Source organism: Pseudonaja textilis, chromosome 15, assembly GCF_049901715.1.
Source record: "Pseudonaja textilis isolate UNSWEBS1 chromosome 15, rPseTex1.2, whole genome shotgun sequence".
NCBI classification, from domain to species: Eukaryota; Metazoa; Chordata; class Lepidosauria; order Squamata; family Elapidae; genus Pseudonaja; species Pseudonaja textilis.
This window is the reverse complement of record NC_142004.1, coordinates 6,649,140-6,664,695: the sequence shown is the minus strand read 5'-3', so window position 1 is coordinate 6,664,695 and position 15,556 is coordinate 6,649,140. Positions and strand designations below refer to the sequence as shown.

The window sequence follows — 15,556 nt, the reverse complement described above, 5'->3', positions numbered from 1 at the left end:
CACCGGAGGGGTGGTTCCTCTGAGCATGTGCAGAGAGGTAGGGGTGTGTGTATCTGTGCACTGCACTGCTGCCGCCAGTCACACTGTGGGGAAAGGGAAGGGGGTCCCCAAGCAACAGCGGAAGGCTAGGTGGGGGTGTCCTTGGCTCCCATATCCAATGGAGGGTACTCTGAGTGCGTGCAGAGTGTTGGGGGGGTGTCCTCAGCTTTATCCCCACAGGTGGGTGAGCGGGGAGGGGGTGTTCTCTGAGTGAGTGCAGAAAGGTTGTGGGGGGAGCATGCACTGCACTGTTGCCCCCACTCCCACTGTGGGGAGAGGAAGGGGGTCCATTGAGCATGTGCAGAAGACTTAAGGGGTTGTCCTTGGTCCTATATCAATGAGGGGGGGTGTCAGGGAAGAAGGAGGGTCCTCTGAGCAAGTGCAGAATGCCCTGCGACAAGGAACCCTTGGACGGGCTCCTCCTCCCAGGAAATCAACCGAGTGGGGGGGCCTTCTGTTCATGCTCAGAGGCTACCAGCCTCCCTTCCCCTCTCCTGGCCTGTGTCCTTGAAATCTCAGGGAAAGCGCAGCGCCAGCCTCCCCTTCCTTTGGAGAATACTATTCCACTCCTTGTTGAGTTGCTACAGCACATAAGCACCTCTTCACCGCTACCTCAGTATACAGTGCTTGCAAAAACGCAAGTATAGACACCCCTCGACTTACAGCAGTTCACTTAGCGACCGTTCAAAGTTACAACGGCACTGGAAAAAAAAGAGAGTCTTACAACCGTTTTTCACACTGTTACGACTGTTACATCATCCCTGCGGTCACGTGATCAAAATTCAAGCCTCTTGGGAACTGACTCGCGTTGATGACGGTTTGTAAGTGTCTCGGGGGAGTCACGTGACCCCCCCCCCCTTTGGCATCCTTCTGAGAAGCCAGGTCAATGGGAAAAACCAGACTCACTTAAGAACCGTGTTACTTTTTTTTTTAATAACTGCAAGGGATTCACTTAACAGAAGGTCGTGAAATGGAGTAAAATTCACTTTAACAAATGTTTCACTGAGCAACAAAAAAAATGTCGAGGGCTCAATCCTGGTCGTATGTCGAGGACTACCTCTAAGTCCTCGACTTACAACCATCTGGAAATAAAGGAGAGGACAGAGAGCACATCCACACATTGCAATCTTGGTGTTTGGAGGCTATAGGGCAGGGGTCCCCAAACTTGGCAACTTTAAGACTTGTGGACTCCAACTCCCAGAAGAGAGATTCTGGGAGTTGGAGTCCACAAGTCTTAAAGTTGCCAAGTTTGGGGACCCCTGACATAAGGAAACGATTTAAGATGAAAAATGCCTGCATACTTTAATAAACAACTGTTCTCTCTCTCGCTTTTTATGCCAACTGGCAGCATCTTCCAGAGTTTTGTCACCTTGAAACCTGACGTTCTCTAAGTGTACAAAGTTCGCCATTCCTAAGGAAAATCAGAATATGTGGCATAGGGCAGTGGGTTTTGTTTAGTGGCTGAAGCACTGTGGCTCCTTGCAGTTTTGACTCTCCTTTGTCCTGGGTTTTCATATCAGGACCTTGAAATGCAGGAATAATACGGAAAACTTTTGCTTAAAGAGTTTAGTGTTTTTCTAAAAAATAATCCCTCACCTGTAGGGTTTTGCATGTAAAAAACGTTTTTTTAAAAAAATATGCTTGATGGCAATAGCTTTTGTAGTACTTAAAATTTTATTTCTATGGTACACATTTCTTCAACCAATGAACTTTCATGGGTTTTTTTTTCTTTGAAAAAGTTTCACTTCTCATCCAAGAAGCTTCTTCAGTTCAAAGAGAAAAACCAAAGAAGTCCAGTTTGTTGGCTTTTGCGGGGGAAAAAACATCTTTGGGACGACTGTGACCTGGATGCTTAAGAATCTCTGTAGATTTTTCTTGGATATATTTATTGACATTTAAATTAGGCTTCCTGGTTTGTCTCTTTGTTTGTTAAGCAGAGAAAGAAAGTTGTTAGTGACAACTCAGCATTTGAAGAGACACTTTCTGGTTCTCTGATCTGTTTCTGGAAAACTGCACTGCTTGCTTTCTGCAAACCTGAGACAGTGCACATCTTCCCAATACTTTCATTGAAGTGCAGTTTCCTATTTTAGCATTGTGCTATTTCCATCCAGGGAAGGCTAAACTGTCTCTCCCCCCGCCCCCCTGAAAACTTAAAAGAACTCTTTGGAAGTAATTTAGTGCATAAGTGACCATTTCATGACCTCTGAAGGGAAATGTATTTTCCATCCAGATCAGAATCGCTCGGACCCTCTATGGGACATTCCCTGGAAGAAGTATTAGAATATACTTTAGACTGCTGAACAGATCATAGATTTCCTGTTAGGAAGACAAATGTCAGCATCACTAACTTAGAAACATTTTACAACGGGTCTAGTTGGGTTTATGGAAAGCTGAAAGCAAAGATCATCTTTAGTTATGCATTGTTGAACTTTATTTAGCCTCCTGGATAGTTAAGCTTTGCGTTAGAGATTTCTTGCTGGGAGATTTGTAAAGATACCAACAAGGGGGTCTGATAACAGAAGATCACATATTAACCTCTAAAGAATATAGATTGAGCAGATCTCCAAAGCGCACTGCTTGATCCCTTAATCCTCATTGTCAAGAAGGATCTGGAAGCATTTTTTTCCCCCTTCCGGAGGTGAAGAAAGGGCTCCAAATATCCATACCATATCCAGAGTTTCCTGCTGGGTTTCCCAGGAAGGAGTCTTTGATGTCCCTCCCATCCAAAGGGTTGGTGGATAGGGCCCCCCTCAAAGTAGCCTCATGGCAGAGTTTCATTCTGGATCCTTGTGCTTTCTTTTTTGAAAGTCAGCTAAAATGGCGTTGGATCAATAAGACCTCCAGCGTGCAAACCTCGCCATCAAAGAGGTCGCCCCCAGAGGGTGTGATACGTGTAGGTTTTAAAGTGTATTATTAAGTTGTTTGCACTTATTCTTTGGATGAAGCTTTTTTTCCTTCTTTTTCTGCCATATGTTGGTTGGCAACCTGCTGAGGCAGCGACTGGCTGCTAGAAAACTTTCCGTTTTGCGCTCAGAGGTTTTAGAAATAGCTCTTCCAAACTAATGTTTATACCTTTAGCCTTTGGACTTCAAGCGATGGGACTTCGGCTTTTTGTGTAAGCTGACTTGCTGGCTGGGGAATTCTGGGAGTTGAAGTCCCCCTGTCTTAAAATTGGCCAAGTTTGAGAAACCCTGGAGTCCCGCATCCTTGATCGTTGACCCCTTTGGAAAACCAGAATGGAATGCTTGGCTTCTTCCGCTTTAAATTTAACTTGGAAGCTTTGAAGTTTTATTTTAGATAGTTGCTAGTTGACTTATCCCTTCGTTCATGATAACCTCTCTCTCTCTCTCTCTCTCTCTGTCTCTGTCTCTCTGTGTCTCTGTCTCTTTCTCTCTCTCTCTCTCTTTCTGTATCTCTGTCTCTCTCTGTCTCTCTCTCTCTCCCTCTCTGCTATATGGTGCATTACAAGCCAAGGATATTCTGCTCAAAGAATTTTTCTCTCTCTTGTTTTTTTCCCCCCCACAGCCAAGCCAATATTTTCAGTTGACATTCATCCAGATGGGACCAAGTTTGCAACCGGAGGGCAAGGTAGGGTTGTCGAAAAGGATTCTTGTTAAACTCCGGCACCTAGTCTGTCAAAGGAACTTAAATAGTTAACCTGTACAGGTACACTTCGCTTAGGGGGCCGCTGGTTCAGCAACAGTTCAGACTCGCAGTGGTGGGAGGGAGGACACAAAACTGGTCCACAAACATGGCGCTGCACGCCCCCCCCCCAGTCACGTGATCATGATTTGAGCACTTGGCAAACTGCTCTTACGGGAGTTGCAGCTTCCCACGGTCACGTGATTGCAGTCTAACAGTCAAGATATAACAGCTAACAGTCAAGATATTTCAACAATTACAGACCTTTATCAGACTTGGAGAGTTGCCAGGCTGATATCTTCCAAACGCCACACTGTAGCAGACAATACTGGGCAAGGATGCAGGAACAGATCTTCACCCAAATGAACTAATTGTCTCCTGCAAAACCCCACTCCCCTTTAGCTCCTCTTTTGTTCCCTATGGGAGGGGTCATTCACCATCCACCTGTGCCTTTACTTCCGAGTCGACCCTTGTTCCTTAGCTGTTCCCTTCTTCTGGCAGCTCTGCACATGCGCACACTGGGAATAGGCTCCAGCTATTCTTCTGCCTCACTAATGTCCAACTCCAAAGGCAGCTGGTACATTTTCCCCCTAATTAAAGTGATGCTAGCTACAGAGTTAAAAAAAAAAAACACTGTGAATTAAGTGCCATAGGTGTTTCCTGAGACCTTAAATTATCATTAAAAATGTTTGTTGCTCTACAGAAGTTACATTTTCTGTAGAATCCAGGTTGTAGCTATGTTTTTTCATAGTTTTGCAACTTTTAGCTAAACTTAAAAAGATGCAGCCCTAAACTGGATTGGAAAGGCAGCGTTTCTTTGTAGTGTATTTTTGTTAAGATCCTATTGCTACAGCAGAAGCCTCAGTGGAATTGGGCCTTCTCATTTTAAGCTGTGTGGACTTCAACTCCCAGAATTCCCCAGCCAGGCCATCTGGGGAATTCTGGGAGTTGAAGTCCACACAGCTTAAAAGTTGCTAAGGTGGAGAAACCCTGCTGTATAAGCAGACGCTTCTAGTGCTCTGTTATTTGCTAAATTAAGGAGGAGGTCACTCTCTGCTTCGAAGGAAGCTCTAAGGACAGTGAGCAAAGATACACAGCCTTTTCTTCTTTGTAGTAACTGCAGTGAAAAGTTCATTCTTCCTTGTGCCTTTAGGACAAGATTCCGGAAAAGTTGTAATATGGAATATGGCTCCTGTCCTCGAGGAGGAGGATGAAAAGAACGAGAATGTACCCAAAATGCTTTGTCAGATGGACAATCATTTAGGTATGGTAGAATAGATCTTTCTTTTGGGGGAACTAATGGGCTAGCGTAATTGGAGCGCCAGTTTGGTCTAGTGGTTAAGTCACCAGACTGGAAAGCAAAAGGCCGTGAGTTCTAGTCCCACCTTTGGCATAAAAGACAGGTGACATTGGGCCAATCACTAGGAGACTGGAAGTTCTAGTCCCATTTTAGGCATGAAAGACCGCTGGATGACATTGGGCCAATCCCTAGGAGATGGCGAGTTCTAGTCCCGAGTTAGGCACAAAACCCAGCTGGGTGACTTTGGGCCAGCCCCTCTCTTTCAGTTCAACCCACCTCACAGGGTTGTTATTATGGGGAAAATAGGAGAAGGAAGAGGGTGTTTTTGGATAAGTTCACCACCTTGTAAAAATAACAAAGGCAGGATACAAATAAGGCATATCATCCAATGCCGGACAGCTCATCTTGCATGTTGGAGGATTAAAAAGACCACCTGTGCTTTGAAAATATCACCGGGTGGTAGCTCTTCCACTAATACAAGCTCCAACCTTAGCGTAAGAATGTGTTCTGGGGCTATTTCTTTTTTCAAGCACCATCATCATCTTCCCGTTTTTGTTTCAGCCTGTGTGAATTGCGTGCGATGGTCCAACAATGGGATATACCTTGCTTCTGGGGGGGATGATAAACTGATCATGGTCTGGAAAAGAGCAGCGTAAGTGTATTTTCCTCCCCTCTCCCCCCCACACTAAATTTAATTCTTGGTATCTTCCTTGTGCTCTTTGGGGGGGAAAAAGTTCTTTATCTTATGCTCAAGGTTGGGTAAACATCTGTAACTATAACATCTATCCTGTAGTGACTCTGTGATGCCATATTTTATCATGGTTTGACCTTAATACTTTATCTTGCTTACTGTCTTGTTCACACATTTAGTTTAGTTTACTTTATTGTCACTGCACCTCGTACAACGAAATCAAATACCGTCTTCGGTGCACATCATGACCATGATCATGAAAATAAACACAAGCACACATCCTTCACCCTTCACACATTGAACCGTAAACCCGACACCACACCAACACTGCACTATACAGCAGAATTCAAATGAGCGACTGCCCTGGGATAGAAGCTGTTTTTCAGCCTATTTGTCCTTGTCTTTATAATTCTGTACCATCTGCCAGATGGTAATAGTTCAAAAAAAGAGGGTGCCCAGGATGAGATGGATCTTTGAGGATGTTTTGAACTTTCTTAAGGCAGCGGGAGCTCTAAAGCTCTTCCAAAGAGGGGAGAGGGCAACCCAGGATCCTCTGGGCAATGACCTTAACCTTCTGGAGTGACATCCTATCTGCCCCTGTGCAATTGGCAAACCATACAGAGGTGCAGTAAGTTAAGATACTCTCTCTGGTGCAGCGATAGAAGGTCCCCAGCAGTTTTTCATTCCGTTGTTGTTTTCTGAGAAGCCTCGAGTAGTCTAATCTCTGCTGGGCCCTTTTGACCAGGGCTGCAATGTGGGCACCCCAGGTCAGGTCCTCTTTTAGGGTAACACCCAGAAACTTAAAACCTTTGCATACATTTTGCTGTCGCTCTATTTAAACTTAAGTCTGGGTTTGTGCTTATTAGTGTCGTATGTAGGTGATTGCATGACCTCTGTACATCATCCTCTTTTAACAACCCCATAATCCCTTGCGGGGGGCAGCCCGGACAACTGAATGAAGCTGAGTGTTTACTGGCGGGACGCCCTTTCTGTTGCCAATGTGGCGTTCTGTTCAGCAGATATATTCTCATGGTACTCAAGAGAGAGAGAGAGAGAAATATCAGCCTCTAGCTAGAATCGAATTCACAGCCTCCTGATTGTGAGGCGAGAATTCCACCTCTATGCCAACGTACCACTCATTGCACAACCTCTCTAGATGTCCTAATGTTAAATAAATGAGTTAGGTAAACATGAATTCGAAGGAAGGCTTGTCTATGGAGAGGATGTTAAACCTGTGTTTTGTTTTAAAAATGAGTTTCCGTTGCTTTTTGTATCCATGCTGCAATTTGGCAGTTCTTGCTAACCTGTTTGAGGAGTCCTTGGTTGCTCTCTGAGCTTGGTTGTTTTTCTTGCAGACATTTCATTACCCAAACTAGGTAACATCATCAGTGCTAGTGTTAGTCCGATGATGCTCGTCTGTCTGATGATGTTACCAGACCAGTCCCAAAGGTGCTTTTTTCAGAGGCCATTGGACTTCCTGGTTTTTCTTTGAAGACGGTTCGCTTCTCATCCAAGAAGCTTCTTCAGCTCTGACCAGATGATCCATCCAGTCAGATGGTTCAGAAAAAAAAAACAGAAAGTCAAGTTGCCCTTTGGAAAAACCTCTGGGACAATCATGACCTGGATGACGGAGAATCTCCATACGCGTTTACCAAACTAGGTAGACTAGCACTGGTGAGGTTACCTAGTTTGGGTAATGAAATGTCTGCAAGAAAACTATCCAAGGTCAGAGCCACAAGGAGCCCCCAGTCCATCCGTCCTTCCTTCCTCCCTCCCTCCACCCCTTCCTTCCTTCTTTCCCTCCTTCTGCCCCTTCCTTCCTTCCTTCCTTCCTTCCTTCCTTCCTTCCTTCCTTCCTTCCTTCCTTCCTTCCTTCCTTCCTTCCTTCCTTCCTTCCTTCCTTCCTTCCTTCCGCCCTCAGCTGATCATGTTTCCTAATTGTGTCATGAAATGTCTGGAAAAAAATAATGTCAGAGAGCACCAAGGACCCCACAAACCCTCCCTCCCTCCCTCCTCCTCCTCCTCCTCCTCCCCACAAATTCCACTCCTTTTTAGTGCAGATGATATTCCCTAGTCAGACATCAAACGCCTACAAGAAAACGATCCAAGCTCAGAGAGCACCAGGGACCCCTCATTTCAACTCCGAACTGCAAATATTCTCCTTTATTGACTCCCTTCCTCTGTTTCCCCGCTAGGTACATTGGGCCCAGCACCGTGTTTGGTTCCAGTAGTAAGCTTGCTAATGTGGAGCAGTGGAGGTGTGTCTCAATTCTGAGAAGCCACTCAGGAGGTGAGAGTGCTTGAAACTGACCAGCACAGGTCGATGACGTTTGGAAATTGTACTTTTTTTGGCATCGCGTTATTCCGGTCTAGTTACAGGCAGTCCTCAACTTGCAACAGTTCTTTTAGTGACCGAAGTTGCCACGGTGTTGGAAAAAAATGACTTATGACTATTTTTCACACTTACAACCACAGCAGCATCCCCATAGTCATGTGATCCAAATTGAGACACTTGGCCAATGATGGCCTCAGGGGGTCACGTGATTCCCTTTGGCGACGTTCTGGCAAGCGAAGTCAGAAGGGATAAGCCAGATTCGCTTAACCACGTGACTGATTTTAACAACTTCAGAGATTCACTGGACAACGGTGGCAAGAAAGGTGTCAACTCATAAAATATTTCTAAGGTCTTTATTTTAGAGTGGCCAGCCGAAAAGGGGAGCAGTGCAGCAGCTTGCAAAGCGAAAGTGCATTCCGTAGATGTTTTCAAAGATAGTAACTAGGTGATCGAAGTTTCTGCCGGGCAAAACCGTAACTGGAGTACTCTTGGCTATGGATGTGTCCCATTGGAGAATATGAATTGTGATACACCCAGGGGGTGGAGGGAAAACCAGGGTCAAGGGTGACAATGAATGATGTGTCTCAGAGTCAGCTACACCCAGGCAGTGCCAGACACGTTAACTCCCAATAAATCCTTTTGGAGTTTTGGAAGTTTGGCTCAAGACTCACGATTTAATTGGGGGTAACTGCCGGAATCCTGACAAAAGGTTGCAAAACAGGGCCAAATTTACTTAACAACTGTCTGGATTATCAGTAGAAATTTTGGTCTCTCTTATGGTCATACCTGTAATTAGGTACCCCCAAAACAAGGATATCTGCAAGATATGGTTCACAAAGGCAGTTGGGATGTCACAATTGAAGCTCAGTTTGGTTTTTATGTACATCATGGAGGTCCAGTTGGGGTGTTGCACCCTCTGCCCAGCGGAGTAAGAACAGAAACCAACAAAATCCAGACTAGGCAGGTAGTCCTCGACTTACGACATTTTGTTTAGTGACCGTTCAAAGTTACACTGAAAAATGTGGCTTACAGTTGTGTTTCACAGTTGCGACCTTTGGAGCATCCCCATGCTCATGGGATCAAAATTCAGATGCTTGGAAACTGACTCATACTTATGTTGCCAGCTGGCTAACTTATCAACTGCAGTGATTCGCTTAACAACGGCAGCAAGGAAGGTTGTAAAATGGGGCAAAAACTCATTTAACAAATGTCTCACTTAACGGCAGAAATTTGGGGCTCCATTGTAAGTCGAGGACTACCTGTATTAGTTTATTCAGGTAGTCTGGGGTAGGGGTCTCCAACCTTTTGTGACTTTAAGGCCCGTGAGCTTCTATTTCCCAGGCTGCTTGAGGAATTCTGGGAGTTGAAGTTTACAGGCTTTAAAGTTTCCAAAGTTGGAGACTTTGGGCTACAACCAGAAATATCCATACATTTGACCTCCCATCAGTCCCTCAAACCTGCTTGGTGCTTTGCAACACACCACTCCTATAGTCACATGACCATAAATTTGGGCGCTAGGCCATGGGTTTGCCCTTGCAACCCATTGCAGTGTCACAGGATTAATTGGTATGGGCCAATTGGAATTCATATTATCGTGTTTTTAAAACTTCTACGTAGACGTCATGGATGTGGCGTGGTCCCCTCACGACGCTTGGCTAGCCTCCTGCAGCGTGGACAACACGATTGTGATCTGGAATGCTCTCAAATTCCCTGGTAAGGATACTTGGAAGCTGCTTTTGGACTTTCTGCTTGTGATGGCGGGGAAGGGGAAAATGAAACATTGATTTTGGGGTTTGGCTGATTAGATAGATTTGTAGATAAGAGCCAAGGTGGCGTAGTGGTTAGAGTGTAGTACTGCAGGCTACCTCTGCTGCCTGCCAGCTGCCTGCAATTGGGGAGTTCGAATCTGACCAGGCTCAAGGTTGACTCAGCCTTCTGTCCTTCCGAGGTCGGTAAAATGAGGACCCAGATTGTTGGGGGCAAGAGGCTGATTCTGTAAACCGCTTAGAGAGGTCTGTAAAAGCACTGTGAAGCAGTATATAAGTCTAAATGTTATTGCTCCCTCCCTCCCTCCCTCCCTCCCATCCATCCATCCATTCATCCTTCCATCCTTCCTTCTGGTTAGAATGCAATAATGCAGACTGAATCACTGCCCACTGCCGGCAGTTCAATCCTGACCGGCTCAAGATTGACTCAGCCTTTCATCCTTCCAAGGTCGGTAAAATAAGGTGGCCAGAGGCTGACTCTCTAAACCGCTTAGGAGGGCTGTAAAGCACTGTGAAGTGGTATATAAGTCTAAGGGCTGTTGCTCTTTGATATTATAGGAATGGCTCCTATATACTATTGTATAAAAGTAAAAAGTCAAGGTTTCATGTTATTGTCTTATTCTACTGCATCAAAAGGACTCGGAAGTCAATGCTATTTTTTTTTTCTTTCCCCCATCTACCTACACTTATCTCCCTTCCTCCTTTCCTTCCCTACCTCAGCTTCATTTTGCTTTATATTTTTGTACTTGATGCTTTGCTATATTAATTTCAAAAAATCTGAACCTCCAAATTCCCTAGTAAGGGACCAGCACTAACTGAATTGTCCTGCCCATGGGTGAAGATCTCATCCCCTGCTTTTCTCTAATCTAAAGCATTTCTAGCCATCTTTCCACGCTCTCTCTCTCTTTTTTTGTCCTCCCCGCAGAAATCCTGGCCACTCTGAAAGGTCACTCTGGCCTGGTGAAGGGGCTCACCTGGGACCCTGTTGGGAAATATATTGCCTCTCAAGCTGACGACCGAAGTTTGAAAGTCTGGCGAACCATGGATTGGCAGCTAGAAACCAGCATTACCAAACCTTTTGATGAAGTACGTCTTGCAGTAACGATGATCTTTTTTCATGCATCGTTTCCATCCTTCCACAGTCGGGGCTTCCAAGTCAGTTTCAAAAACTGCCCGAAACCCTTTAAAGCAGCTGCATCTTTTCCTGGAATCGGATAGTGGAGAGACCCAGCTGCTTGGGAAAAAAAGTTGCAGAGAGTCGTTATGTCCAGACTCCGCATCACCTTTTGCGGGGTTGGGGAATCAGATACTGCTATATAGGAGAGGACCAGGCTGAGCCCGAGGGAGGAGTCAGGCGCAGGAGCGGGATTCCAAAATCCCAGCGATTGGTTTGCTGGGTGGGCGTGGCCTACCAGAACTTTCAGGAGCACATTTTTCACCTTCCCCAGAATCTGGAGGCTTACCTCAGGACTCTGGGAGGGCGAAAACTGCCTCTGGGGTCCGGAGGTCCTCCGGAAACCGGTCCATTTCCGAACTTCCGGAAGGTTCATTTTTGCCCTCCCAGAGTCTCCGTGTGGACCCTGCACTTACCTGCATACATTATCCATGTGGAGACTCTTGGGAGGGGTGGGCTTTTCTGACTGTTAGCTGTGGAAGCCATATTGAGACCAAATGTTCCCACGCTGCCACCTTTTGAGCCTGGGAAAGTGGGAGGGGGGAATTTCTTGGAGTGTATATGTAGTTAGACATAACAACATTCTTTTTCTAAGTCAAGGTCATGTCATTTCTGCACCTGGGTGAGGGGACATCTCAAATTGGGACGGATGGTGATTGGGCCGTGTGATATGATGATGGGTGCAGGGGGTGGATTTTGTAGTTTTTACTTATCGCAAGGAAGCCCAGAACTTGCAGATTCGGGATTCCCCAGTTGCGCCAATTTACTATCCAAGTAAAAAAGAACCTTTGAGAAGATGCCTGTCTCGGAGTTATTGGTTGGAGTGGAAGTTTTCGGGAATGCTGACACTGACTTCATTTTGTGCACAATGCCCTCATTCTCTTTCAGTGTGGGGGCACAACACATGTGTTGCGCATCAGCTGGTCTCCTGACGGGCACTACCTGGTCTCGGCTCATGCGATGAATAACTCTGGGCCCACCGCCCAGATCATTGAGAGGGACGGATGGAAAACCAACATGGATTTTGTCGGCCACCGCAAAGCAGTGACCGTCGTGGTGAGTTCTCTCCCATCCAGAAGGTAGATTGCTCCCAAAGTTAATGGCGTCCAAGAAAAAGGTGATTAGTCAGGCTTTGAAAGAAGTCCTGCCTGAGGGTTCATAATTAGGGGAGCCGCCTTGCAGGGGAGATGGGCATCGTAACAATTTAATTGATAAATAAAATTTTGATATGGGTAGATTGAAGAAGGAAGAGTCAAAATACTCAGAATATCAGGCTCAATAGCAGTAACTGTGAGAGAGATCTTGGAGTCTTAGTGGACAACCAGCTAAGTATGAGCCAGTGGTGTGTGGTGGCAGCCAAAAAAGCTAATGCAATCCTAAGTTGTATTAACAGAGGGATATAATTGAGATCAAGGAGGTATTAATACCACTCTATAAAGCCTTAGTAAGACCACACCTAGAGTACTGCATCCAGTTTTGGTCACCAGACTATTAAAAAGATGTTGAGACTCTAGAAAAAAGATGTTGAGACACCCTCCCTTTTCTTTCGTTTTTTAAAGATAATATAAAAAAGAGAAATGCTGTTTTTGGCTCCAGACTTATTTCTTTTAATATGAAACTCTGATAACAAATAACAGATTATCTGTTATTTGTTATCAGAGTTTCATATTAAAAGAAATAAGTCTGGAGCAAAAACAGCATTTCCTTTTTATTTTATATTATCTTTTAAAAAACACAAGAATATTCCCGTTAAGAAAGTACAGGTCAGCTTACGGCCACAATGGAGCCCAAAATTCATGTCGCTAAGTGAGAATCTCTCCCCCCCTCCCAATTTTACGGCTTTTCTTGCCACATTTGCTAAGTGAATTCCTACAGTTGTTTAAATGATTAACAAGGTTGTTAAGAGAACTTGGCTTCCCCCATTGACTTTGCTGGTCAGAAGGTTTCCAAAGGGGATTCTGTGACCCCAGGACACTGCAACTGTCATAAATGTGAGTCGCTTGTCCATAGGGATGCTTTGATGGTCATAAGTGAGAGGACCAGTCCTAACTGCCTTTTAAAAAAAAAAAGCGCTGTTGTAATTTTAAACAGCCGCTTAAAAACTACCTGCAAAGTATCTCTTGGTTCGAAGTATCTCCTGCAAATTATCTCTTTGGTATCTCTTTTTTAAAGAAAAAAACAACCCATTTTTTTTTTCCCCCCAGAAATTCAATCCAAAAATCTTTAAGAAGAAGCAGAAAAATGGCAGCTCCACCAAACCAAGCTGCCCTTATTGCTGTTGTGCCGTTGGGAGCAAAGACCGGTCACTTTCTGTCTGGGTAAGTAACAGGCCGGGTCAGATTTGAAGGGGTCGGTGGTCTTTTTGTGTGTCCCGTCTTTTTGTACCCTGGGAAGCAATCGGAATCGTTTGGCCCTCCTCCTTGGGATGATGTTTTAAGCAAGAGGTGTCCAACCTTGGCAACTTCAAGACTTGTGGACTTCCAACTCCCAGCATGGCTGACTGGGGAAATTCTGGGAGCTGGTCTTAAAATTGCCAAGGTTCTTGTCGCTTGCCTGAAATGATATAGGATCTCCTCCTTGAGCACAGAGGGCTGGACTAGAAGACCTCCAAGGCCCCTTCCAGCTCTGTTATTTTAGCTTCTCTTTCGAAGTATTGGGTTTTTAAAACACGGTGCGTATTCAATCCCTTCTCCTTTCAACACGAAGGAGAGGATGTCGGGGTACCAGTCTACCTACAGAAGGGAAGAAATGCAGAAATCGGTTAAGAAAACTGGAGGATTAATTCTGCGCTGCATATCTAACGCTTCATCCTCGGTTTCTGGCAACAACCTTAATCTAACAGCTGTATTCAGATTCCTGAGTTTCATTGGTCTCTCCCTTGTTCATTTGTTTTTTTTTAAAAAAAGACAACAGTGAGGAACCAATGGCCAATCAAAGCAGTTTTTATTTGCAGCCAAACTGGCCGGTGGCTCAGAATTTAAAATTTCTACTAGGTTGTAAACCTCATCATTTCTCCTCAAACGTATGGAATTTCTGGCCCTGATGCTGTTCTGAAACTCAGATCTTGCTGAATAACAGCAGTTCCTGGCGGCCCTTTGTTCTGCCAGTCAGAGCTGCTTGGAATTGCATTATACGGCTGGTCCTCAAATTACGACTGTAATGTCCATCACGGTTGTAAGTTGTAACCATCATAAAAAAAAGGGGCTCAGATAAGCGGCCGACTTGATTTTAATGGAATATTATGTGGCACTCCTTAAGTGGCCGAAGTGCACGAAGACGCCGTTGTGTTAGCAAACCCATTGTTTACTGCAGCAACATTTTGCCCATTGTGATGGGTTTTGGCAAAAAACCATCATACACCGCTGTCTTGTGAGATTGCGGAATGCCGTAAGTGGACATAGGTCGAGGACTACATGATTGGAAGGCTGCAGGTTCCCAGCAACTTGCTTAAATTTTCCAGTGTTGGACACTCTTGCAGCAAAGATGAATGTATGCTAAATTAAATATGCCTTTAAATCTTAGGACACGCGACGCCTACTTATAATACCTGTAATTTTGTTTTTAGTTGACGTGTCTGAAAAGGCCATTGGTCGTCATACATGAGCTGTTTGACAAATCCATCATGGATATCTCATGGTAAGGTGGCTTTCTCAGGGACTTGCCTTCAGAATTTGTGGGTGTTCCATCACCAGAGGCCTTTAAGAAGAGACTGGGCAGCCACTTGTTTGAAATGCCACAGGGTCTCCTGCTTAAGCAGGGGGTTGGACTAGATGACCTAAACGGTCCCTTCCAACTCTGTTATCCTGTTAAAAGTCTCCCCTCTTCAATGTTATTTTAAGCGTTTACGTCAGAACAACCAAATCTGCACGCAAAGAATTCAGTTAGCTACTTTACTCCTCATGCTATCCACATGTATAATTCTAAGAGCACATTTTTACGATGAAAATTAATCATGACCTGCCACCTTTAAATGATCAAACCCAAAAAGTGGTTTATGGGATTTATTTATTTACCGTAGGCCAAACGTTCTTTAATTACAATTGCGGGATCCTTGGGAGCTCTCTGAATTTGGGCTGTTTTCTTGCAGACATTTCATCACCCAGCTAGGTAACTTCATCAGTGTTAGAATTGCAAATCCACACCAGAAGAGTTTTCCCAGAGGGGTGAAACAGGATTGAGCGAAGCCCACATTTTCTGAAAAGCAGAAATGATTCACAGAGTTACCTTTTTTGCGGGGTTTTCAAATGCTTCTTGGACGAGAAGCAAAACGTCTTCAAGGACAAACCAAGTTTATTTTTTTTAAAGCCTCTTTGGGACAACCATGATCTGGATGAGCGAGATATTTTTTTCTTTCTTCTCCTCCTCCAGGACTTTGAACGGCCTTGGCATTTTAGTGTGCTCCATGGATGGATCCGTGGCATTTCTGGATTTTTCCCAAGACGAGCTTGGAGACCCCCTGAGCGACGAAGAAAAGGTGGTTACGGTTTACGCTGAGCATGCTGACCTTTCTAATTCCTTCTGCTTTAAATATTCTCAGTGTCAGGGATTCTGGCGCTTAACCCCATTTAAATCACGAGTCTCGAGCAAAACTTCCAACAAGGATTTGTCG

At 44.8% G+C, this 15,556-nt stretch overlaps 1 protein-coding gene across 2 annotated transcripts in view; it reads left to right on the top strand.

Annotated features, from left to right (window-relative positions):
• Nucleotides 1–15,556, top strand: part of HIRA (histone cell cycle regulator) — a 33,936-nt gene that overhangs the window by 1,528 nt on the left and 16,852 nt on the right. For both annotated transcript variants that reach the window (XM_087913328.1, XM_087913327.1), the window contains exons 2-11: nucleotides 3,565–3,627; nucleotides 4,835–4,945; nucleotides 5,543–5,633; nucleotides 7,868–7,962; nucleotides 9,625–9,720; nucleotides 10,699–10,859; nucleotides 11,836–12,003; nucleotides 13,152–13,265; nucleotides 14,513–14,583; nucleotides 15,316–15,421. In XM_087913328.1, the coding sequence (XP_087769454.1) occupies nucleotides 3,565–3,627; nucleotides 4,835–4,945; nucleotides 5,543–5,633; nucleotides 7,868–7,962; nucleotides 9,625–9,720; nucleotides 10,699–10,859; nucleotides 11,836–12,003; nucleotides 13,152–13,265; nucleotides 14,513–14,583; nucleotides 15,316–15,421 (1,076 nt within the window). The remainder of the gene's footprint in view (nucleotides 1–3,564; nucleotides 3,628–4,834; nucleotides 4,946–5,542; nucleotides 5,634–7,867; nucleotides 7,963–9,624; nucleotides 9,721–10,698; nucleotides 10,860–11,835; nucleotides 12,004–13,151; nucleotides 13,266–14,512; nucleotides 14,584–15,315; nucleotides 15,422–15,556) is intronic.